This window comes from Myotis brandtii, unplaced genomic scaffold (genome assembly GCF_000412655.1).
Source record: "Myotis brandtii unplaced genomic scaffold, ASM41265v1 scaffold235, whole genome shotgun sequence".
In the NCBI taxonomy this organism is placed as follows: Eukaryota; Metazoa; Chordata; class Mammalia; order Chiroptera; family Vespertilionidae; genus Myotis; species Myotis brandtii.
Window position 1 is genome coordinate 439349 of NW_005358857.1, and position 25672 is coordinate 465020.

The 25672-nt window shown below is 55.8% G+C and overlaps 1 protein-coding gene across 6 annotated transcripts in view; it reads right to left on the reverse strand.

Moving 5' to 3' along the window:
* Positions 1–25322, reverse strand: part of SLC6A9 (solute carrier family 6 (neurotransmitter transporter, glycine), member 9) — a 32583-nt gene extending 7261 nt beyond the window's left edge. The window contains exons 1-6 of one of the 6 annotated variants that reach the window (XM_005866625.2): positions 25163–25322; positions 20960–21075; positions 7327–7483; positions 6579–6710; positions 5920–6190; positions 121–253 (exon numbers count right to left, since the gene is read on the reverse strand). In XM_005866625.2, coding sequence (XP_005866687.1) covers positions 121–253; positions 5920–6190; positions 6579–6710; positions 7327–7483; positions 20960–21075; positions 25163–25307 — 954 coding nt within the window. In that variant the 5' untranslated portion in view covers positions 25308–25322. Of the gene's footprint in view, positions 1–120; positions 254–5919; positions 6191–6578; positions 6711–7326; positions 7484–13407; positions 13695–20959; positions 21076–24762; positions 24800–24966; positions 25082–25162 lie in introns of those variants that run through there. The other 5 variants (XM_005866626.2, XM_014540030.1, XM_014540033.1 and 2 more) reach the window with 5 other exon arrangements.
* Between the last annotated feature and the right edge of the window lie 350 nt (positions 25323–25672).

Genomic DNA, 25672 nt, shown 5'->3' on the forward strand with positions numbered 1-25672 from the left:
CCACTCATCCATGGTCCGTCATCACCCCCCTACACACACACACACACACACAGCCAGGCAGGGGAGGCAGGGCCTTCCTGGGGGCACAGACCTTGAGACCCTGGCAAGGGAGGCACTTACTTTCCCTGAAGACTTGACCCCTCGGATGAGGCAGAGGAACACAACCACCCAGGAGACACAGAGGCAGCCGAGGAGGGGCAGCCTCACCTCCCCAAAGTTCCCGATGTCGTCGGACAGCTTCAGCACGTAGAGCCTGGGGAAGGGGAGACTCTGCATTGAGCAGCAGCCCCAACGCCCAGCAACACATCCCCAAGGCCCAGGCCCCGCCCGGCAGCTCCCGTCTTTCTCACAAGGTACTAGGAGCCCACTCATGAGACAGGAGCCACCGTGGGGGCCCAGCTCCCTGCCTGCTGTCCCCAGGGAGTCCACTGCTTGCAGCCTCTCCCAGGACCCCCAAAGGCCCCTAGAAGCCACGCTCCAGGCCTGGGCCAGACCTCCTCAGCCCCTGGGGTGTGGAGGTCTCTCTGTCCCCACTCAGGCCCACCCCAGGTGTACATTTTTCCCTTCAGAATGCCCTCTCCTCCAGACTAGATACATCCTATCAGGTGTCACCTCCTCCAGGAAGCCTTCTGTGACCTCTTCATTTACATTAGTCTCCTCCATCTCTGATGAACCGAGGGAGGCAGCCGAATGCTGAGTAGACTGCAGGCTCAGGAGCACACAGGCCCGATGCCTTGCCTGCATATGCATGGGTCTATGTGGCCTCCATGCCACGCTAGCGGTGCTCTTTCAATCACCTGGACATTTGTTTGTCAGGCCCTGTGCTAGGTGCTGGGCATACAGACCTGGATCAGGCATGTGGGCACTGCCAGGAGGGGCGTCTCAACCTTATGGGGAGGAGCACGCTGGAAGGCTTCTCAGAAGAGGTGAGGTTTGAGCTAAGGCTTGAGGAATGGGGAGGAGGTGGATGAAGAGAAGTGGAAGTGCATGCCAGGCTGAGGAAAGAGCACATGGCAAGACAGGGGGTCCTGAAACAGCACGGCCCAGCTTGGGCTTGTCGGTAGAGAAGGCAAAGACACCAGAGCATATGAAGCCATGAAGTCAAGGCTAAGTTTGAATTTTATCCTGAGGGCAGTGGGAGCCTCTGACAGGTGTTTGTAAGAGCACTCCAAGAGTCTCTTCTTGGTTTAAAACCTTGCAGCAGCTTCCATCTCTGGCCATGGAAAAGCTAAAGTCCTTCCAGGGGTTATGAGGCCCTAAGTGATCCATTGCCCCCTATCTGCCATCTCTCTGATCTCCTCATCTGCTCTCCACCTTGCTCACTGCTCCAGCTGCATTGGGCTCCTTGTTCCTTAACCATGCTAGGCTTGCCCCCACCTCAGGACCTTTGCACATACTGTTGCTTCTGTCTGAAATGCTCTTTCCCCAATATTCATATGTACACATAGGTATGTGGCCTGTGCAGTGACACAGGACCCTACGTTTTAAAAGGCCTAGTGCTCAGTTTAACGTTCTACCATTGCCATCTTGAAATTCTTAATACATTTGAACGAGCCTCATATTTTCATTTTGCACTGGGCCCACAAATTATGCAGCTGGGTTTGTCAACATGGCTCCCTCCTTTCTCACTTCCTTCGGATCTTTACTCAGGGGTCCTCTTTGCCAAGCGGCCTTTTCTAGCTACCCTGCTTAAAATTGCAGCCCTGGCTCCAGCCCCGCACTCCTTACCCACTTCTTTGCTATAATTTCCTCTGCAGCACATGTCTCCTTCCGTTATACTATAAAGTTTACCTATTTATTTTGTTTGTCATCTTCCCTCTATGAAGGCAGGGGTTTTTGACTGTTTTGTTCACTGATGTACCCCCCAGTGCTTAGCACAGTGTCTGGCACACAGCAGTGCTCAATATTTGCTGAATGAATCAATGGACGAACATTGTGGTAAAAGAATTGGGAGGTAAAAAGGGAAGACCTGGAGGAAAACCTGGACAACTGTGGTTGGTACAATTGTCCCGGCTACAAATGATGAGCAAGAGACAAGCTCTTGAGCCTCAGTTTCCTCATCTGTACAATGGGTATATTAACACCAACCCAGAATAATTTGTAAATAAATTTAGGTAAATACAGGCTCCCTTCTTTCCCCTCTTACAGTTAGGACCTCTCAGCTTAGCTCATTCTTAGCTATTTTCACCTCTTCCCCAACCCCCAGACCAGTTCTCAAACCTCATGACATTTTTAATGCCTTTTGATGAGATGTTACTCTGTACCTCATGGGACAATGTTGCCAGACCTGAGATTTGGTATTTGCTTGGCGGGTCTTCCTGTTAGACTTGTAAGCACCTTGGCCTACTTCCTCTCTTCCTCAAATCTTCCCCCAGGTCGCCCTTTCACACAGTGACCTGCAGAGGGCGCTACACTTCCCTCTCCTGCCCAAGGCCTGCCACTGCCATGGTTCATTCAACAGGCATCAGAGCCAGGCCCGGGGCTAGGCCCTCTCCAGGCTCTTTGTTGATGGAGGAACCTAAGACATGGGATGGGAGAAGTTCAGGAGCTGTGGGACCACCAAGGAGGGGCTCCTGGTCCCCTCCAGCAGTGTTTGCCAACCACTTTTCCTTTGTGGCACATACCATGGTAGAAAAAAATATTTTTGGCTCATGGGGGTAAACAGACAAAGGGATTCAAACCTGAAGTCAACTGGGTTGGGGACTCCGGGCTGCCCAGGCCGGGCCTGACGGAGGGCACATGGATGTTGAAAAGCTCTGCCCACCAGAATAGCCAGAGGGTCCTGCAGCTAGTACGGAGTCACCTCACTCCAAACACCAGCATTCAAAGTAAAGAAATCGTTTCTTGTTCAAGAGACTTTTAACCTTAATTATATATGTTAAACTTACAGTGTTATATACTATTTTTTAATTGCAGTATTAGAGATTAAAGAGTTTAGAAGGCTAACCTGGGAGCCAAGTAATGAATTCGTCCTTTATTTTTATGGCACCATTTTGAGTTTTTGGTTTGGTTTTGATTTTGGACCATGTGCTTTTGAAATTAAATGTTTAACCTAAAAACTCTGGGAACCCAACATATTTACCAGTTGGTTCTTGATGCAGTATATCTCTGGACTAATTCTGCATTAGTTTTAAATTTCCCAAACCACATGGTAAATACCTGAGAATAGGACAAACTTGTCTATTCCCCCCCCATGCCCCCCTTGTCTATTTCTTTGCATCTCCAGCAGTGGCAATCATTGTGCCTACTGTTCTTAGTGATTTTTGCTGCATCGTCTCATTTCATCTTTACAACAATAAGGTGGGTGCTGTAAGCATCCCCATTTAATAGAGGAACAGCTAAGACTTAGAGAGGCTTGATGACTTCCCAAAGCCACACAGCTGGTAAATGGCAGAGCCAGGATTTGAATGAGGTCTGTGTGACGCCAGAGTCGCCATGAAGACACTGTGGTGGTGGTGGGGGGGTGCTGGGATCCGAGTCCCACTGGGTGTCGGGTGCTGTGCTGGGTACCAACAGGGGTTGCAGGGTGAGAGGGCCTGGTCACAAGCTTAGGGCTTTGAGCAGGAATCAGACCAGCACACAGAGGACTGTAAACCAAGACTAAATAGTAGGTGGGAGAGGGAGGACTGTGGGCCAGAAGGGTGAGCAAGAGGCTGACAAGGGCTCAGACATCTGCCCTCAGGGCTTCTCTCACTTTAGAGAAGTTGTTTAATCTTCCTTTTGATTTGCTTTCCTCATTTGTAAAATCGGAATATTTTATAACGTCTGCGCAAGCTAGCTAATAAGGTTGTGTGGGGCTCCAATGAGATCATGCAGCTTTCCAAGAGGGTGTTGGAGAGTGTGGACCAAGAGCACCTGCCCGGTAGCGTTGGCCTAATTAACATCAGGCGCCAGGCACAGAGGAGCCAGATGGGACCCGGAGCATTTTCCTGATGCAGCAATGCTGCCTAGTTCCTTAACTTCTGAATGCTGGCCTCAGAATCGGAAAAACAGGGATGATAATATTATCTGAGGTAATATGCCTGGCACATAGTAGGTGCCCAAGAAATAGGGGTGCTCACTTCTCTCTTCCTTTAGAAGCCAGCCTGGGCAGCCCTCTCAAGGGTCACTTTCCCAGGTTCTCCAGGAGGGGGCATCGGGAAGCCATCCTGCTGGCAGGGACTCCAGCCTGGCACCGCAGCTCCCTGGGCAGGCCTGGCTCCAGCCCTGGCTGAGAAGTAGAGTTCAACTGCCCCCCCCCCCAACCAGTTTTCTTCGTCCCCTCTGATTGCACTGGATAAATTTCCCAGAGCTTTGCCCTGGGTGGCCCCAATGGGCTGGGAATCCCTGGCAGGCAGCCCTATGGCAAGCTCTCCTGGAACATCTGGGGGATGTGGGTGGGGCTTTGTGCATCTGGGAGCTTCTAGAGAGGTTCACCCCCAAGGCTAGGACAAGTCGCCCAGTCCACACCATGTCTAAAATGCAGAACACAGAAGTGGGTACTTATTTGCTTGGTTCTCCCATCAGATGTGAGCTCTATGAGGCAGTGTCTGTGTGACTCCCCTCCCAGTGCAGGGCCTGGGACCTGCCAGGTGCTCAAGAAATGATCTGTCCAGTGATTGACGGAGTCTTCCCTGTTGTCTACATAGTGAACCCCGAACCCCCAAGGGTAGTGAACCTCTTGGCCCTCTTTGAATGTCTACAGCCCAGCATGGGAAGCTGGGCCTGGGGAGTGTGAGCTCGGGGGCTGGGCTTAGAGGATATGGATCTACTAAGACTTCGAGTATCACTGGGGTCTTGGCCATCTCTCCTATGGCTCTCGTGACCTAGAGGAGAAAGCCTCAAACCCTTAGCCTGGCCAGGGAAGCCCTGCACCATATGATGCCCGCTGGCTTCTTCTGTCTCAATACTCAGTGTCCCACCTGCCCTCAACCCCAGCCCCATTTGCCATCTCTTCGCCTCTGCTTACCTGCTCGTTTCTCCCAACCCCTTCTCTCCCTCCTCTGAGAAGCCATCTTAGCCACATCGTCTTGCCTCCATCCCCTTGGGACTGACCGCTACCTTGTCGTGCCCCCACCACACCCCTGCACATTCCTGCATGAAGCACCTGCTCGTGGTGTATTAGCTTCCTGTCTCCCCACTGGACAGCGAACTTCTCAGGGCAGGAGCCCTAGGCCATTCACACCGCATGGGCACACAGGGCTTGGCAGGCTATGTAGTGACTATTTGTAGAGTGAATGAGTGAGGCTTACCCATCAACACCCAAAGCCTTCTGCCCACAGGTTCTCCAGCTTGACATAGAGAATTTCCTCCGGGATGTTCTTACAGCCACCATTGGGACAAGGTGTTCCAGCAGCTCTGAGACTCTGGTCTCCATTACCACAGAGCACAGTGGGACCTGTCTTTCCTAAGCACAGCTTTAGGGTGACAGCCCCAGGCTCAGGACACTTCCATGGCTCCTTGTGTTCTGCGGCATTAAGTCTAAGCTTAATTCTCATAGGTTCTCCAAGAAGGCCAGTGCGCCCTCCTAGGCCACCTCATGGCCATGTGTCCCCCACATACTTGTTACTGTCATCAGAACAGGTTCCCCTTGGGTTCAAGACCAGCCGTTGCCCACCTGGGCCCCAGGGCCTTTGCTCGCACTGTCTTCCTCACCAGGAAGCCATCCCCCTTTTCCCTGATGCTCCTGACTGCTACCTCATAAGGACTCCACAACTCAACATCCTGTCTCCCCATGTTCTCTGGTGTGTCAGCCTCTTCAGAACAAGCCGTGAACTCCTTGCACCTCTTCATGCACCTCTGCCTCACTCGGTGCCCAGCAGAGGGCTGACCGTGCGGCAGGCACCCTACCGACGCTGCGGACGGTTGCCTGATGGTGAGAGGGAGGGCCGAGGGTTGGCACCAGGTGTCCCTGCAGCCCAGGTCCAAGGGGGGCCTCACCTCCAATACTCCTCGCTGGGGCTGGTCCTCTGGAGGGTGCGGTTGAGCAGGTGGGAAAGGTTGCTGGGCAGGGCGGCAGGCTGGGAGCCATTGGTGAGGTTGGAGGCGTCCAGCACGCCGGCGCAGTCGGGGGAGTTCCAGGGGTTATTGCAGTAGGTCCAGGGCAGCACGTTTGTCATGGACGAGAAGAAGTAGTAGAAGGCGATGCAGATGACCACATTGTAGTAGATGCCGATGTACGTAGACACCACCATCATGCCATAGCCCACACCTGGGGGAGGGCGGGAGAGCAGCAGCCTCACACATCAGCTGGAGGAGGCGAGGTTCATTTTAAAGGGCCGAAGGGGCAGGCTTTCATGGAAGGCCACAGAAGAGACAGGTCAGGGCCTTGGCAAGGGCAAGCTGGGGGGGGGCGGGGGTGAAGGGGTTTTGTGTTTACACGTAAGTAGGAGGGAAGGGTGGAGGCCAAGCAAACATGGATCCCAGCGTGTGTCCATGGCCTTGTCATTGATGTGAGGCATGGGGTCAGCATGAGGGCTCCACAGGGGTTGGCAGTGTTTGTACAGATGGGTGAGTCTGCACAGCCCCCATAGGCCCGTGTGTGTGTGTGTGTGTGTGTGTGTGTGTGTGTGTGTGTGTGTACCCAGCCCAGGCCTCACCTTTGAACATGGGGCTGATCCTCCAGACCCCCAAGCAGCCCTGACTTGCAAACTGGCCGAAGGAGAGCTCCATGAAGAAGAGAGGGATCCCGCAGAATATCAGCATGATGAAGTAGGGAAACATGAAGGCGCCTGGCAGGCAGGGAGAGGGCGGCTCAGGGGCAGGCTGGGGGGACCCCTCCCTCTTCCTGCTTGGAACCCAACAGCCGAACCTCTGTAATTGGCTAGGACCCCAGGAGGGTGTGCCTCACATTGAGCAGGAGCCGGGGTCTGAGGCTACGACCCACGGCCTGTCTTTGATCTTGTCAGAGGCTCCCAGAAAGTCTGCTCTGAGCAGAACCCAAGCCCCAGGGCGCCATGTTGAGGTGGGATTTGATGGCTTAGCCAAGCAATTTCATAAACATTCGTTGCTGGGATCCTCAAATGTCCCTAATCTATTTGGGGGAGTGGGGGCGGCTATTGAAACACGGGATAGAAGACAGGGAACCTCGGGCGGTTGGGGTGCTTTCCTCCACCTCTTTTCACCTCGAGGGAGCAGGCTGGCAGGGCAGGCCCAGAAGGCAGACTGCCAGGGTCGGGGTGGTCTGGGCCTTAGGTAAAGGGCATCGAAGCCAGAGATGGGGCCAAAGGAGATCAGGGTCGGAGGCCAGCCTGTGGGGAGTGAGGTCTGTACTGGGGGGGCTGGCCTGGGCCCTGGTGAGTGGGCGCTATCCAAGTGGGTGGTCCCTGCCCTGTGCCCACTGGGTACCTCCCCCGTTGCGATAGCAGAGGTATGGGAAGCGCCAGACATTGCCCAGGCCCACGGCATAGCCCACGCTCGTCAGTACAAACTCGATCTGGTTGCCCCAGTTGCCCCGTTTGAGGTTCTGCTCTCTCTTGGTGGCCTCGCTGGGCACAGCACCATTCTGTGGGGACAGGAAAGAAGTTACCATCAGCGAGGCATTTGCTTCCATGCCTGGTCCTCTGCTCCTCCCCCCTCGGAGGGACACCATGGACCCTCCGAGCTCCCGCCCCCCACACTGGGCTTCGTCTCTGCTGGCGGGAGCCACAGCAGACCTGGCAGAAGCGAGAGCAGGGAGGAGCGGCTGCCAGAGGGCGCCAAGTGGGGCTTCCCTCCCCAGCCCCCCCGAGCACCCACTCCAGGGCACCATCCCACCTGAGGAGCTGCTGCCAGTGACTGCCAGGTGAGACACTGAGAGCAGCTAGAGCAGGGAGCACCCCAGCCCGGCCCCTCAAGCGTTGCCTTTGCTCCCTGGGTGAGGACCTGGAGCAGCTGAGCTTCATACCAAGCAGCCAAGTCAGGCTGGGCACAAAGGGGCCTGTGTCCAGACGGCCCCCCCACCCGCCGCCGCCACATTGCCAGGCTGAGCACGCTGCCCAGGACAGGCGGCCGCAGAGGACGGGATGCTGGACCCCTCCCCCAGCTGAAGTCTTTCCGGGGGGCACTGGGTGGGCTGTGGGGCAGGGAAAGGGGGAAGCAACTGAGCTGGGCCAGAACTGGGAAGGGCATCCTGGGACACAGGATGGGGGAGCCCAGTGGAGCCATCTCGATTGCCCGGGGGCCCTGGGGAAGCTGACCTGAGCTGGGTGGTGCCGGCCAGGGGCTGGGGGAGGAGCCCGGAGTTGTAGGCACCACACCAGACGTGGAGGGCACTCTGCTAGGGGACAGAGGGCATGACTCCAGGAAGGGGCCCTGAGCTGAGAGGGGCCCTGCCCACGAGGGGGCTGGTCAGGAGGGGCCGAGGAGGGGATTTGCCCCAAGGCAACGCCAGACCTGCCTGGGGAGCTGCAGGCCTGGCTGGGAGGCCGCGCTGACCCCAGCCGCGCTGACGGCAGCGCCTTTGGGACCCGGGTTGGAAGAGGCTGCGAGTCCCTTTCGAAGGGGGAATGTGCTCTTTCCCAGCCATGCCCCTTCCACCTCCCAGGTGAGCGGGAACCCCAGCCACCCTGAGCCGGAGCCTCGGGGCTCCGAGGGGTCTCACTAAGAGACTTGTCACCCCACGTGTCACCAGAAAAGCAGACAGAGACGCCTCGTAGAGATGGGCTCTCCTCCGGAGAGACACAGACAGGAGTCCCTGGAGAACACCCAGGACCAGAGACAGAGTGGCTCGGCCTCTGAGGGAGAACAGGCAGTGACGCTGACCCTCGGCTTGAAAGGGACGCATTCAAGGACAACCGTCCGTTAGCCAGTAAACAAAGAGGCCGGTGCTGGGAAATGCTGGCAGACCCTGACACTGACTGACAATGCAGAGGGAGGAAGGGCTCCGGGGGACTGGGCCTTCGGGACAGGCACTGGGAAGGCAGACCCAGGGGCCCCACGCCCAGCGGAGGCCCCGGCTGCGCACCCCTTGCTCCCACCGTGGGCACATGGGGTCCCTCTGGGCTTGCACACCGTGGACACCCTTGTGGAGCAACTGTCTTGCAGACCTAATGCAGCACTGTCCCCAGCAGAGACGCTGGCCCGCACACCCCCTTGGGAGTTTTGGGGCACAGCCCGAGGAGCTGTGGGGTCTCCTTCAAGAAGCACCCGGAGCAACGTCTTTCAGCCTGCGTTCATTCATTTATTGATTCATTCGTGCAACCATGGAGATTTACTAACACCTGCCGTGTGCCGGCCCTGCACCAGGCACTAGGCATCAAACAATAAACAGACACCCCACCCACTCAGAGCCAGAATCTAGTGAGGAGTCAGCCATAGACGACAAAAATAAACCACATTTTACATGCAACTGCAACCTGACCACCAAGGGGCATTTCTCAAGTCACAGAGGCGTGAAGGAGGACCGGGGTGGGGTGAGGTCAGGGAAGGCCACCCTGAGGCAGAGGCTTGAAGGCCAGTTTGGCCGTGGGAGACGGTGGCTCACAGCCCAAGTGTGCCCTCTGTGACAGGCCCCACAGAATCCTGCCCAAGCTTGTCACCACCTCCCAGAGCCTCCTTTGGGACAGGCCTAAGCAATACCGCAGGGTCAAGGGGCATTTTTTCAGGGGGTGTGAGGCCTGCTTGGGGTAGTTCATTCATGTCCTAACAAATCTCAGCCAAATAGGCTCCTATACATTGACCTACAGTAACAGTTCCATTCTGTCCAAGGCTCGTTTACTTAGGGGCACAATGGGGGATTGTGGCAGCTGCAGAGTAAGTGGGTGGGGTCACAGGGCAGCGGTTACGCCTGTAAAAGAGACACCCGAGTGTCCAGGATGGCCTCATGGGCAAGGCGAGGGTAAGGCCCCTGGCAGACACCAAGGTCCCTAAGGCTTGCGGTTTGAGGCCTCTCTCCTGGCTCCAGCCCCCACAACCAAGTGCTGCAGGAAAAGACAGATCTCTGCCGTCTGCTCCCTCCCTGGCATGGATGGGACCGGAGGGTGGTGATGCTCCCAGCCACGCGCCACAGGCAGCCGCTTGACTGAGCCCTCGAGAGCCAGCGTGCTCCGTTAATGAGCAGCACATAACTGATCATGCGCTAACCAGGCTGCCACACCGGGTGGCCGGAGCCCCCAGGACAGGGGCCTGGAACGGGGGAGGAGGGTTGGGGGGGAGGAGCTGAGGCTTGCACGCTGGTGGGAAGTTACCCACAGAGGTAGGGGTCAGCTGTGCAGAAGGAGCTGGAGGTCAGGGAAATGACACGCCGCAGGAGGTGCCAGCAGCTCCCAGCAGAGGCAGCACCCATGTCCCGGGGGGTGTTCCCTGGCCCTGGAGCTCAGCACTGTGTGCCCCCCCCCCCCCCCCCCCCCCCCCCCCCCCCCAGCTAGGCCTCTGACTTCAGTTCCAGCACAAGCCACCTGGAGTGGTCGGGTGTCTTGGCTGATGAGGGCTCAGTCCTCAGTGGAGGACACAGCTAGCCTACCCTTGTCCAAGAACACAGAGGAGGAGATCTCTAAATCGCACTGGGTGGGGATAGGTGGTTCCCGGAAGTCTAGTTCCCTTCCTTCTCCAGCCCCCCTCTGGGGACTTCCTGCTACTTCCTTCCTGGGCAGTGAGGTCCCTGGCTGGTGAGCCTTTTTCAAGGCCACATAGTTTTTTGCGCCTTGTATGATCTTCCCTAAACTAAGCCTCTCATTTTTTGGATCTGCTGGGTGGACGGCTGTATCACTGATATTACTAATAACTGGCATTGCCGTGGTCCCCCACCCTGAAGTTGCCCACGAAAGAACCCCTTTGTGCTCACGGTGTGACCCAGACTGATGGCCCGGCTGCCTATCCTAGCTCAGCCCCACCAACTGGCCGGGCTCCAGGCCTCTCCTGCCTGTCACCGTCTCCCACTGTCTGCCCCTCACTGCTCTTTCTTCCTCCCTTCCTCACACCTTGGAAGTGAATTAAACCATAATGGCCTGGGGCCCCTCCGGGTGGGCACCTCCTCCCAAGACTCCCTGGACAGCCCCCTCCCCTCCTCCCCGACTCCCCCACATTGGCCTGGTGGGTGGTCTCCAGGATGGGGACTACCCTGCCTTGTAAGCGGGCTCCCCCAGGCCAGGCAGAAGGCAGGCTTCGGAGCTCTCTCTAACTCGACCCTCAGATGCCCCCTCCCCATAGAAACCGGCATTGAGGCCGCAGTGTTCTCCCTGCACAGGACTTGGGACCTATCTTGGGTTAACAGCCCCCCACCCCCAGCAGTCACTTACGTAAGTCCTTCACATAGCCCTCTGCCCGGCTTACTCCCTGCTCTAGATGAGCCTCTGGGATTAAGGCTGTTCAGCTTTGAGGGCAGAATCCGGGTCTCCCACTGTGCCCCGGGCTCGGCAGGGCCCGACCCTGCACTGGGGGTTAGAACCTGGCGCTCTGAAGCCGGCTCCCCCAGTGACCCTGGGCAGGGCAGCTCCACTCTCAGCATCTCAGCAGCCTTACCTATGAAATCACAGGAGAGACTGGACAACCTCAGCAGACCTAGCACTGCGTAGTTCTGCCTTGCCTGGAACTTTGCTATTTCTGACTCTCTCCTGTGTTTTCCATTAGTTCCCACTAGCTTTCTAGACTTAAAAAAATGTTATTGCTTTTCTTTCAGATTATAAAAGCATTATAAGCTTAACACACACACACACACACACACAGAATTAGAAACTACAGGAAAGTGTGAAAGAGGAAACAAAGCTACAAAGGCTGCCCTCAGAGGTGACCAGCCCCACAGGATGGACCCCTCCTCTCTCCATGCACGACTCAGAGAACCCAGGTTTCCAGCCTGGGCCGCAGCCCCCTGCGCGGGCTCCCGACTCCCGCCCTCCGGGATCCGCGTCCCTGGATATTTTTGTGAATTGTGAGCTCCCCCTCCTGCTCTCGGAGGGCGCAGGAATCCTGGAGCGGCCTGGCTGGGCGGGCCCCCTGGGACCCCGAAGGCTGCTTGTTTGGGACTCTGCAGACCCAGGGTTTGCTCATGGGACGTAGTCCATCCAAGACAAACTTTACGGAGGAGAACGGGCAAGACCTCACATCCCAGACTGACCGTGAGCCAAATCCAGATCACTGGCAACTTTCTCCGAGCCCCAGGGGGAAATTGAAGCAGAACAGCCATTACGGTAAATTGCGGCGGCCTCAGAAGAGCCCGCGACCTCCTGACACCCCTCGCTTCTTGCTCCCCAAGTTCTCTCCCATCGGTCCAGGGCCTGCCTGGCCCTCAGGTAGCACCTGTCCTGCAGGGACAGAGCCTTCCAGCCTCTCTCATCCACGCATGGGAGAGTCAGGGCCACAGCCAGAGGAGCAGGAAGGATCATGGGAAAATCTACCTGAGGCCAATCAGGGCACAGGGGCGATCAGTGCCTCCTTCCTCAAGGAAAACCTCAGGGTAATCTCTAGGCACCCCCCGCTCCCAGCCCCCCAGAGTCCAGGCCTCATACAGCAGGTGAGAGGGCAAGGACATGCCTTGTGCTATTTCATCCTGGGGCCATGATTGGCAGAGAGCGACCTGCCAGTTTGGGGAGCAGCAGACGGAAGACACACCTCTCAGTCATGCCAGGCTCTGCTCCAGGCCTTGGGGAGCAGGAACGGGGGCATTGGGTGGGCCCTACCTCTGCCCCAGAGAAGCCCGGCAGCCTGCTCCAGGCGGCGGCCGCTGTGGGCAGTCTCTACCCCAGTTGGTTGGCAGCGGGCTGGCATGTGGAAGTGGCCTTGGTGTTGGACCCTGGTAGTCCTGGGGTTTGAGGGCAGCTCTGCATAATGCTTCTCCCCAAACTGACCCACACCTCTCCAGAGGACATTCCTTCTCTTGCCTCCTGAAGGTCAAGTTAGGATGCCCTACAGGATGGCGGGTGGCTTTCCTGGTCCTCTTATCCTCGCTGCCATCAGCCCCATGGTGCCTGACAGCCCTGCCCTTCCCTAACTTCCAGGGATGAGGGCATGCCAGCACCCACCCTACCGGGCACTAGTGAACACTCCATAGGGTCTCACCTTCCAGCTGAGTTTCACCCTGTCCCCTCCCCCACCCTCACCACCGAGTCCATGTACCATGTCCCCTGCCCCCTCACCCCCTCTCCCATAGGAGTAACTGCCGTGGCAGACAATGGGGCTGTATTGATTAGTACAATTCCTGGGCACCTCCGGTCCGTCTCCCCGGGAGCTTGGACAATGCAGCTTTGATACACAGAGCAGATTCTCAGCAGGTCCTTGGGCTGGGGGAGCCCTCACACCCCCACTTGCCTCCCCCGTGTCCCCACCACACAGCTAACTCTTCCTGCACTCCTTTGCACAGTTGCAACTTTCTGGGTCACTTTGGCTGGTGTCTGTCTCGCTCGCTGGCTGTGCCTGCCCCTCCCTGGCACAGATCACTCAGCCCCTCTCCCCACCCCCAGTCCAGCCTCCCAGACTGCCTGGCACCAGGGCTCGACCTTCTGGAAGGTGACTGACCTGTTCTGGGGAGGAGTGGGCCACAGGTCCATGAGCCGCGGCCATCCCGGGTGAGCACTCGGAGAGGAGCACGCGTGTCTCCACCGCTCATTCACACCTCTGCCAGCTCCAGGCGACACTGCGCATCCCCTGCCTCTCCCACTGCTGGCTGGGCAGCAGCAATTACTTTCACCTCATCTCCTCCCGGAGCTCGGCCTACCCCTCCCTTGGCCCTCCCCCTCCGGCCAGTCCCCATGCAGCCCAGCGAGGGTGCTCCAGAGCTAGAGTGAGGCATGGGGCTTGTTGTGTTTTTCTCTTGTTCCCAGCAAGTTATTGGAACAAAACACACACACACACTCTCTCTCTCACAACCACAGAGTGAGGCAGAGAGAGCTCAGGAGAGAGCGAGAGGGCGGCGACTTCTCGCCCAGAGCTGGGCCTTGGGGCTCAGATGCTTCTGAGCCCCTAGGCCTGGCATTTGGTGGGCTCCTGGTAGGGTGGTCAGGTGCATCCAAAGCATCTCAGACCTCTAGAGTGGTGGGGGCTGGGGCTGCTAGGCCCTGGGGCTGTCTCCCTGCCCCAGACTTGCGGGTCCCCAACTAGCCGAGGTGATAAGGCATCCTTGTAGGAGAATGTGCCTGACGGTGGGAACTGTGCTTTCACCTGTCCGAGGGAAGATGGCCTTGGCTAGGAGGGGGTCGCCACAGACTCCAGACAAAGGGGGCTGTGGAATAAGGACCCTTGGCGATTGGTTCTGGGCTGCCCAGAACCAAGGTGCTGCTCTGGGAGAGCGTGCTGCGTGGGCGGGCAGAGCCCAGCAGGTGTCGCTGTGACTGGGGTGGGATGTGCCTCAGACCCTCTTCTCTGAGGCCACAGTCACTGGTCAGTCTCCAGCTGATGGTGAGCACACAGGCCAGGGGCCAGGAAGGTGGGCCTGGGAGCTCTGGTCCTGGGAAGGCGTAGCTCTTGGACATTCCTCGCCTGGCAGAGGGCCGGGCACATGGCCGGACCTTAGGAAACATTCGTCAAGTGGAAGCATGAATGCATTCTGATGTAAGGAACAGCCTTCCTGTGAGTTTGGTGAGTGTAGTTGACTCCAAAGGGAACATGGCACGATGACACTGAAATAAAAAGGGCACAGCTGCCCTGGCCGGTGTGGCAATTGGTTGAGCATCATCCCATGCATCTAGAGTTTGCCGGTTCGATTCCGGTCAGGGCTCATGCCCAGTGGGGGGCATGCAGGAAGGAGGCAGCTGATCAATGTTTCTCTCCCTCTCTCAAAACCAATAAAAATGTATTTATTAAAAAAAAAAAAAAAGGAGATACAGGCTTTAGGGTCATATAGGCCTGGGTTCCAACCCCAGCTCTGCCAGTTTCTCACCAACATGTGGTCACTTAACATGTCTGGTCTTAGTTTCCTCATCTCTAAAATGGGGATAATATCCACTCACTATTGAAGCTCGTGAGCATTAGTAACAATGGTAACAGACAGTGCATATTAAGTGCTTACTATGAGCATTGTCCTAAACACTATATACATATCAACTCATTTAATCCTCCCAACAACCCCTTAAGGTAGGTACATTTTAATCCCCAGTTTGGGGGAAAAGATGTGGACCGGCCTTGGCTCAAGCAAGTATTCTAAGAATGGCCTCAGACCCCACGGACTCAGCCACTCACTGGGCCAGCCTCATGCAGCCAGGTCCCCAGACATGCTCCGCTGACTTCCTGCAGGCACAGACTGAGGGCCAAGGCCCTGGCTGGGCCACTGGCTCCAGGAAGGCCCAGTCACCCATGATGCCCAAATGCTCACTTCCACCCAGGGTGGGCTCTGGGCTCTAGCTGCCCTGGCCTGGGCTGGGTGCCCAGAACAGGCAGCCCTGGCTGGATGGCTTTCTCTGGCTCTGGCCATGGGGACAGGAGGCGGCAGCAGCCCAGCTGGGCCCTGGCCGTAATGAGGCCTCATTAGTGGGATCCAGCTGCTCCAGCCCCACTTAGGGAGGCCAGCTCCCCAGCCCCCACCTCTGACTTTTCTTAATAAGAGTGGGCAGGCTTCCAGAGGGGCCAGGAGTCTAGGGGCTTTGTTGTGCCCTGTTGAGTCTGAGGGAAGGTGCTGCCGAGTTAGGGCTGAGAAGCGCTGGGGATGGGAGGAGAGCTTCAAGGAAGCTGTATGAGGGGAAGGAGAGCACAGGACTGGCAGGTGGGTTTCAGGGCAGATGGGGAGGGGAAGGAGACCAAGGGGAAGGGAGGGCAGGGTCCTAGGTCCAGGGAGGAAGCTTGAGGAAGGATAGGCCTTATCCTTCGGATCTAGACAGTGTTCATTTCACTGGGAGGAGGATAGTTGCACATCTAGGATCATCTAGTTGGACGTCTAGGCTGTCCTGGCTAGGAGAGCACCTCCTGTGCCAGACCTTATATAAAGAAAGCACCCACTATGGGCCAGGACCTGTGTTAGCAGAGTGCTCACTATGAGCCAAGTCAAATAATGGAAGAATACACAGTATGCCAGGTCTGCGCCAGGAAAGCACTCACTGTGTGCCAGGACCTGTGTTGAGAGAGTGCCCACTGTGTGCCAAGTCCAATACTGCCAAGTCCCATTGTGTGCCAGAGTGCATTCATCATGTATCAGCCCCAAGCCAGTGAGCCCCTGTGGTATGCTAAGTCCTGCACTGGGTGAGTGCCCCATATGTGCCAAATTCTGTGTCAGGTGATGACCCAATGTATGCCTGGCCCTGAGTAGGGTGAGCACCCACTATGTGCCTGGCACTGTGCTAGACGAGTACCTATTGTGTGATAGGCTCTAAGGAAGTGGCCAATGTGTGCCAAATCAGTACTAGCTGAGCACTTGCCACATGCTGGGACTCGTGCTAGGTGAGTGCTTAGTAGGCAACAGCCTTCTACCAAGGGAGTGCCCAAGCCTATGCTAGTTGAGCACTTGCCACATGCCGGGACTTGGGCTGGGTGAGTGTGCACTCTGCGCCAGGCCCTGGGATGGATACTGCAGACAAGAGGTATCCAAACCCTCATGTCAACGCAGAACAGGGTGGAGCTGACCCAGGCAAGCTGTGGTGCTTGCAAAGCCTTCTGGGAGAATTTAGATGCTCTGGCATCTAGGGCCCTGGCCCGGGTGACTCTGCTCTTATTTGTCCCAGTACAGAAGCAACCAGTGAGTTCTGGGGAGAGACCAAAGAGGCTCCCCAAGGTCTCTGCTGCCCAAGACACTGTATGAATGGGGGAAGGGCCTGGGGCCACCAACTTGTGTACTTGGTGCGAGGCAGCAGGGTTAAAGCTGACCCAGGGGGGCTCTCCTGTCCTGGCCTTCGCTCCTCCAGCTCTGTCCTCTGAGCCCCAGTCAGCACCCCACCACCACGTGTACAGAGGCATGAGGTCTCTATGAGGTCTCCATGGAAGGACCGCCCCATCCACCCCCCCAGTGCCCCTAAGCACCCCAGCTGCTCCCAGGCTTGGAGGCACCCTGGCCAGCTGGGTTCTTGCATGGCCCTGTCCTGGGAGCTGCTGAGGCGTGAGGGAGGCAGCTGAGCTGGCCTGGCAGAGACCATCTGGGCTGGGAGTGGGGGCTGGGACACGTGCAGCAGGCATGTGGGCCTGGGCACGTGCTAGGAAGCAGCTTGCTCCTCCATGGGGCACTTGCCACATGAAGAGCCAGGCAGAAGCTCCAAGGATGGCACAGGATGTCTGTGGACACTGAAGAGACCCAGCGGTCCCATGTCCTCACACCCAAACCTAGAGCAAGAGGGGCTGGAGCCCTAGTTGGTTTGGCTCAGTGGACAGAGCGTCAGCCTGCAGACTGAAGGGTCCTGGGTTCCATTATGATCAAGGGCATCTACCTCGTACCTCGGTTGCAGGCTTGATCCCCAGCCCTGCTCAGGGCGCATGTGGGAGGCAACCAATTGATGTGTCTCTCTCACATCGACGTTTCTCTCTCTCTCGGTCTCTCCCCCTCTCTTCCACTCTCTCTAAAAATCAAAGGAAAAATATCCTCAGATGACCACCGCCACCAACAACAAAAGACAAAAACGTGGACGGAAATGAGGACACCTCCTCACGGGGAGGCCCACTCCCTGTGCACCAGGCCACAGATGACAGCAGAAACCACTGACCAGGACGGCCCTCAGCGCCCTGTGTCCGGCCCCACCATGACATCCAGAGAAGGGGCAGGTCTGAAAGGCGCATCCTTAGCCATGTGTCCTTAGGGGAACCAGCACCTAATAAAGGGCTGCTCAGCTCCCTCGGCTAGCTAGCAGAGGTGGCGCTCCTCAGAGGCTGATTCTAGAGAGAGGCACTGCATGGAGGAGGCCTCAGTTCCAAAGTAGGGCCCGAGAATAGACAAATAGCGTAGCCCAAGGTCACCAGCAGAACTGAAAAAGAGGCAGGAATAGAATTTCAGCAACCACAGGGGTGCCCAGGGGACATACGCTATGAGCCTGAAACGAAGCAGCCGCGGGCAGAAGTCAGAGGGCGGAGGGCACGAGGAGACCGAGCCCCAGCTATCTTTAGGCACATCCTGGTGCTGGGAACGGAGTCCCAGAGCAGCATTCCCTTCCACAGGCAGGCTGGCCTGCAGCCCCGGGAAGCTCAGCTCTGGCAAGGGCTCTGGGACATTGTGATTCATGCTCCCTACGGCCCATGGTGGGTCCCACATCTCTCCTGCCTGATTGCCTCAGTCCTCCCAGGGTCACTCCCGAGAAAGAAGGGCAGCCAGGGAGTACGCAGAGGGCTTCTTAGGTTTCATGGGGCTCAGAATCTCCAAGTTCCTAGACAGGCCCACGGCAATTCCCAGACTTCTCTGGGAAAGTGGAGGCCTTTCTTGGTTCTGTCACAAAACCCACCCCTAGCAAGTGTTCAGGTAGGAGGCCTCCACCTCAGCCCATTGCTGAGCGCCCAGAGTTCAGGGTAGCTCAGAAATGCTTTCAGAAGCTTGGTTCATTCAGACTTGTTCCAACCAGGAGGGAACTAGACCAGAGCGGGCCTGAGGGGCAGGATGGAGGGCCCTAAGCCTGGAGCAGAACCACTGTAGACGGAAAAGGGGCCACATAGTAAACCTGACAAGCACAGGGGAGGCCTGAAAGTAACCATGTAAGGATGGTCTGAACATAAACATTCCTAACTAGCCCTGGCTGGTTTGGCTCAGTGGGTTCGATTCCAGTCAAGGGCAAATGCCCGGGTTGCAGGCTCGATCCCATGGGGAGCATGCAGGAGGCAGCCAATCAGTGATTCTCTCTCATCATTGATGTTTCTATCTCTCTCTCCCTCTCTGAAATCAATAAAAATATATTTTTAAAAAAATTGCTAACTAAAAGCTTCCTTTGCGGTAAGCAGTTAGACAGACATGAGGTGAGCAAGAATGATGGGCCAGATTACAAAGGTCACCGGGGGGAAAGCCTGGGATGCCTAGCAAAGGACAATTGTAGGATGAGACCTCATCACCGAGGTGACCTTTCCTCCCTAGAGATAGCATCTAGGCCTCAGGTGTATTTCAGCTCCAGGTCCAGAGAAGCAACGAAACCAGACAAGCAATGCCAAGGCTGACCTCAGGACCACCTGCGCTGGGTAATGACCCCCTGCTCTGGCGCTCACCAATCATCAGTGGAGACCCAGACCCTGAAAGGACACACCTGGAAAGCTGCTGAATATTCTATTGAGATCTTCCCCTGGGACCTCCCCTACCCTCTCCTCCGAAGACAGAGGACCCAGTGGCTCTCCCTCCCAGGAGCAAGCCTACACCTTGCCTCCTCCCCACCCCAGGTGCATTGCCATTACCTTCCTCACTTTCCTCAGCCCATTTCTTCTATGAATTACTTCTTCTACCTCTGATTTTAGAAATAAAAATGCTCTCGTAGAGTTTGAGTCTTGGGTCTGAATTCTTTCCTCGCCAGAACTCAAGTACTGAGGCTGCTGAACCCAGGTCCAATCTGACGCCACTGATCTAACACCTGGTGCCCACACACCTTGACAAAGGTGAATCTTGACCTTAAGTGAGCCTGTCCATTGTCTTTTTGTGACTAAGCTAACATACCTTTGAAATGTCAGAGTCGTCCCCTTTCCCAGGCCCCTCAGGGCACATCCATCCACACCAGAGCACAGGACCACAGATTCCCAAACACCATCTCTGTGGGCTGTAAATGTTAATGGTTAACTATCCTGTGCCCAACTCTGTTTTACTCTTTATCCCGTCTGCTTTGCTTCTCCACCTCTCTAATCTATCACCAATGAATTTCACGTAACCCCCCTTACATCACCTCCTTTGGTGATAATGCATAAAATAAGCTGCAAAACTGCTATTCTCCAGAATATTTTTTCCACCCATTGAGGTTTCTCTTCCCAGCAATTTTTGTCAGTTTGGCCCAAATCTATAATAATAAAAGCGTAATATGCTAATTAGACCGGACATCCTTCCGGAAGAAGCCGGGGCAGTGAGGGAAGCCTGGGTCCTGGGTGCCAGAGGGAAGCCGGTGCCGGTAGGCAGCTGGGGGAAGGAAGGCCTACTCTTGCACGAATTTCGTGCATCGGGCCTCTAGTAAACTCAACAATTATCTACAGGTCTGGATGCTTCTTAGGACACCACCTAGCCATTCCTTTGGACCAGATTGGTTGACTCCCAGAAATCTTTGGTGACAGATGGCTTGTTTTGGGAAGGCTCAGCACAGACCCTCAGTCTATCAATACTCAACTGAATGAGAAAAGCAGCAGAAGGAATTGATCTGGGAAAGGGAGGCACTAAGGGAGGGGCCATGCTCAGTCACTAGCTCCCTCCCCGGACAGCGCCCCAGTCTAGCTTGTCCCTGAGGCAAGATCCCAGGAGAGAAGAAATACAAGCACTGCCCTTGGGGTAGGACCTGGCATCTCTTCCCAGTTCCTGCTGCCAGTGCCACCCTCCTCGGCCCATCAGCGTGAGCGGAAGCCCTCACCAGTCCCTGCTCTCGCCCTCTGCTTCTCAAGGCACCTCACCACCACCTCTCCTGTGCTCTGGGGCAGCGGGCCAGGAAGGACCATGGCTTGGGGATGGGGGAGAGGGAGGTTTTCTGAGAGGCCTCAGGAGAGGACTTAAGCGAAATATTCTTTGTTATTTTTCAGAATGGAAGTACAGAAAAACCAGCCAGGGCCAGAGGACCCCTTGATCAGCACATACTAAACACTCCCTGTGGGAGGCAGAGCACGGGGTGATGGTGGGGGTGGGGTAGGGGTGGGAGTGTCCCAGCCCCAGGACAGCCCAGTGGTTCTGCTGTCCTCCCAGCAGGATGATCCACAGCCTTCTCCAGGGTGTCGCTGGTGAAAGGACCGGAAGTGGGCCTCCTGCCTCCTCGCTGGCTCCATGGCAGAATCTGCCCTGCTACAGGTGGGTTTGGAGCTGTGGTGCCAACTAACCAGCCAGGCGAGGGGCTGCCTACCAGTGCCTGGGACAACCTGAGCATGCAGGAGCCCTGGCAGTGCCAGACTTGGGCCCCACGGAGCCTCCTAGGCTTTCCTGCCATACGGCAAGCAGCTGGCAGAAGGCCCCAGAGGGGTGGTGCTCATGTCCCCCTGCTCCCTGCAGTCTGGTCCCCGTACTCACCAGCATCCCTTTGGCACCTTTTCCCACCATGGTGGCAGTGGGTTTCGGGCTCTGGAGTCCCAGGCCGCAATCACAGGTTCTGCTTCTAGCACCTTTCAGGCCACAGACTTCAATAGCTGTGGAGAGAGCACAGAGTGAGGACTGAGCCACGCAGGCAGCGCCAGGGCAGGGCCTGTGTGGCCCTCAGGGCTCTCCAGAGCAGGTAGTACAGGGCCCAGACCACGAGCTGGCAGGCCTCCCTCCCTCCGACCCTGGCCACCCCTCGCCAGGCGCTGCTCATCTTGCTCCTTTCTCGATGACCCTGGACCAGCTCCTCCCTAGCTCTTCTCCCGACCCTTCCCCTGCATCCCTTCGTCTCCAGGCTTCTTGTCCCAAGGGGCAAAAGTCTATTTTTGACTCTCCAGATGCCCAATTCTATAAAAGACAAAAGAACAGAAAACTGGACAGGGTCCAATTCTTTCATCGTCTGTGGACGGCTTCAACCTTTTCCCTGAAGAGGGGTCAGCTTGGATCAGCACACTCAGCAGCCAGGACGGTCTTTCCTCAGCCTGATGCCACTCAGCTTGGGCTCCGGGGCGGCTGGGCTTGTTGTTATGTCACTAACTTGGACCATAAGCTCTGGGCACATCAAACATGCCATGTGCGGGCATGCTTCCCTGCCCTTGTGCAGGCTGTCTCGTCTGCAACACCTTCCCCCCTGCTCACCAGGTGAAATTCTTCAAATCCTTTAGGGCCGTGCATAAACGTCACCTCTTCTCTGTAGCCTTTCCCTCAACCAAAATAAACAAATTGCTTCCTGCTTTCTGTCTTGTGCAGACATCTACTAGTGTCCTTATCAACTCAGACTAATTTACTTTTAAGTCTCTCAGCCGTGAATCAGTGAGTTGCCCGAGGGCTTGGGACTGTGTTTCATTTACCCCTCCGTGTCCAGCACTTAGCACAGTGCTGGGCTTGCGGGCAGTGTGGGTTGAATGGAAGGGAAATGGGTAAGGCCCAGGCACTGGAATGATGGTCCAGGTCAGCCAAGATCTTGTAGGAAGCATCTGGGAGGCAATGTGGGGCTGGAGGGGCAGCAGACAGAAGGAAGGGGCAGACAAGGACCATGCAGGTGTACACAGGTTTAATGTTGGCTGCAGATGATAGAGGGCAGGTTTGGACAGGCCATGGGAGAGGAATCCACCTGAGGATTCCACAGGAGATGAATCAACCTTCAGGGAGACTCAAAGAATTCTCTCACAGGACGAAAATCCTGGGTCGGATGGATAAGGACGGTCAACCACCACTGGGCCTGGTCCCAGGAAGGACTGGGCTCTGTCTCCGGGGCCTCCCCTCCCCTCCCAGGGAGCAGGCTCTATCCAAAGGCTGTTCTGTGCCTTTCTGCCTCACCTGCAATGACCTGTCAAGGGCCACCTCTCACCCACAGGCCCAGGAAGTCTCTGGGAGGCTAAAAGAGGCCGGGGAAATTATGCAAATCAGCCTTGGCTCCTTTAAGCCTTGGCCCTGGCCACTAGGTCTCCCGCATAGCCTGCGGCAAGGCAAGTGTGGATGTAACTTATCACCATTTTCCTTTTGTGAGTCAACCAGACTGGCCTCTCTGACTCCTCCTCAAGAGGTCTCTGCTCGTGACTTTGGTCTTCTGGGGGCAGTCAGGGGGTTGGGGGGGCGGGTATACTCCCTTAAGATCATATCCTTGTCTTCCTCACTCACCACACCCCTCCCTCCAAGCTGTAAGTTCTAGATTTGCAGTCCCCAAGGCTGTTCCTCTTCAGCCAACAAATAATGACAGTGGTGACAGTTATAATAGCAGATGGCACTAAGAACCATCTTATGGATTGGGAATTATTATGCCTTGTGGTCAGGTGAGTAAATTGAGGACACTCCTGGAATTTAGGCTGCAGAATGCCCTCACCCAGAGTATCCCAGAGCACTGGTTGCAAATGCAGCCCATGTCCTCGGGGTGCTTACAGAATAGTGGCGGTTGCTCTAGAATGAGTTGGGTGAAAAGCTTTGCTGCTTCCCCACCTCTGCCATTTATGTTAAATGGTCCCATACACCCAATTCAAAAGAACCAACTGAATGCTCATGACATGCCAGGCCTTCTTCCAGATGTTGGAGACCCACATTACCCAGGCACCGTGGGACCTATCCCTAACCCAGCGGTTCTCAACCTGTGGGTCTCAACCCCTTTGGCGGTCGAACGACCCTTTTACAGGGGTCACCTAAGACCATCGGAAAACACATATATAATTACATATTGTTTTTGTGATTAATCACTATGTTTTAATTATGTTCAATTTGTAACAATGAAATTGGGGGTCACCACAACATGAGGGACTGTATTAAAGGGTCGCGGCATTAGGAAGGTTGAGAACCACTGCGGGGCCTAACCCATCTAGGGGCCACCATTGACAAGCAGTGGGTCTGAAGTTCAGCATACAATGAAGAGCTTGGCTCTGGGATATGGTACCCCTGGGCTGGCATTCTGGCTCTGCCATTCACTAGGTACATGGCTTCAAGCAAGTTACTTAACCCCTCGGAGCCCAGTATTCTCAACTTGGAAGATAGTGCTAATAATCCTTGATAAATTCTGAAGTTTCTGCTGCTTCATTTTTTTACTTGACTGCAAGTCCTTCACATTTTCCTCCCCTCCAATCCATAAATATTCCCACAGCCCCAAAGCTCTGATTTTCTCCCAATAGTTCTCCACGGCCAACAGGATATGGCCTAAACTGTTTATCAGTCATTTGAGGCTGGCCACAATTCAATTCATTTATTCCACAAATATTTATTTCAGGCTTGCTCTGGGCCAGACCTGTGCTCGCACCAAGAACTCATGGGTCTCTGCCTTCCTGCAGCTTACAGGACAGGGGGAATGAGTGAACCTGGTGTCTCAAATGTATATAATTAAAGACTGAGGTAAAGGGTGTGAAGGAGAAAGTCCTTAAAGCAGAGGGTCCTGACCTGTCTGAGAGTACAGAAGGCTTCCCCGAGGAAATGATATTTGAGAGTCAGAAGGAGTTAATTAGGCAAAGTGGCAATAATGAGGAAAGGAAGAGGAAGAAATATTTAAGCAAATGAACTGACATAGGAAAGATGCTGACACTGGGGCTCAGATAGCCAGGGAGAAAGTGGCCAAACATGAAAGGGGACAGAGGAGCAAGGTCAGGGCCATTGGGGCCTGGATTTTAGTCTTTATCCCGAGGGCAATGGCAGCTATTCTGGGCTTTAAAGCAGAGTTGTAATAGTAGAGGAGCGATTGGTGGAATATACATTTTCAAAACATCTCCATAGATACAGTGTGGAGAAAGGACTGGTGAGAAGAGAGAATGGAACCGAAAAAATCAATTAGGAATAGGCCAGGCCAGAGATGAGGTCTTGGGTAGGAAAGTGATGTTGAGGTGGGGAAAGGTACACAGATTTGAGAAAAATATAGATGACATTGGTAGGAATGAGTGATGAATTGGATATTGGGAGTGAAGGATAAGGAAGGGTCTTTGGTTTTTGCTGGTGCAACAGGAAAAAGCCAATGCCAGTCCCAGAGACAGGAACACTGCAGGTTTGGAGTAGGGAGAGAATGGGCTGGGTGGGACAAAATGGGTTTGAGCTGCCTGTGAGCCACCCAATGGTGCATGGTGAGAGGGCGGTCACAGGACCTGGCACCCTTTAGTCTCATTGCTCAGTCTTTCCTCTCCCCCAAACAGGATTGCCAGGTCAGTCAATTTTAAGGGTCCATCTGGGCCAAGCCCTGGAGTCCTCCCTGGGGAATTAAGAGTCAGGCTCTTTCCCTGCTTTCAGGACCTCACCATTTAAAAGAGGAGGAAGCATACTCCCCATTCACTATGATGAAGGGAGCGGAGGGGCTGTGGGAGCAGGGAAGGGCCCTTGGTTCTGCCTTGAGCCCAGGCTGGTTCTCCAGGGCCACCTGTGGCCATGTGGGACTGTCCCTCATTCCCAGAGGGTTCTTGCCGCCATGCCTTTGCTCAGGTGCTTCCCTCTTCCTTGAGTACCTTTGTCTCCGTTTCCATCTGTATACGTCCGATCCATTTTCAAAACCTGTCCCAATGCCACTATCTTCAAAGAGCCCTTCCCCCCCCCCCTCCCATTGCAGTCAACCTGTCCGCTGTACCGCCAAAGCACACTGTGTACATCTGATTAACACTCTCGTCACACACAGTGTAGCAGCACAGTTACTTGTGTCCAAACCTGGCGCCCCGCCAGCGGGAGAGATCTTCCAGGGCAGGGCTGCGGCTCTTCTGTCCCCAGGGCTGGGCACAGCGGTCCCGCCGCAGTCGCAGTGAAGGCCAATAAGGGGGCGTTTTCTCTGCAGTCCTTGTAAACATTTGGGCATGCTCAGTGTCGCCGATTAGTCCCTTCCTAGAGCCAACCCCTCACCCACTACTCCCCAACCTTCTGATGGTCCCTCACTTTGGGAGGCTTTAACATTTCAGGTCCTTCTCTCCTCCGCTCCTTGACCACCCCCTCCCCCCGACCCCGATCTTTATTTAGCTGCCACAGCCGCATCCGGCTTGTTTCAGCAAAGAAATAGACCCAGGCTTTGTGCGGGAGCTGTCAGAGAGCCGGGGATGTGGCTCCTTTAAGAGAGACCAACGAGAGGGCGTGGCCTTCGGAGAGCAGGCCGAAAGTAGGCGCGGCTCCTTTAAGAAGCGGCCCGCAGACTGCCAGGAGGCCCCGGCCGGCAGGCTGGGGCGCGGT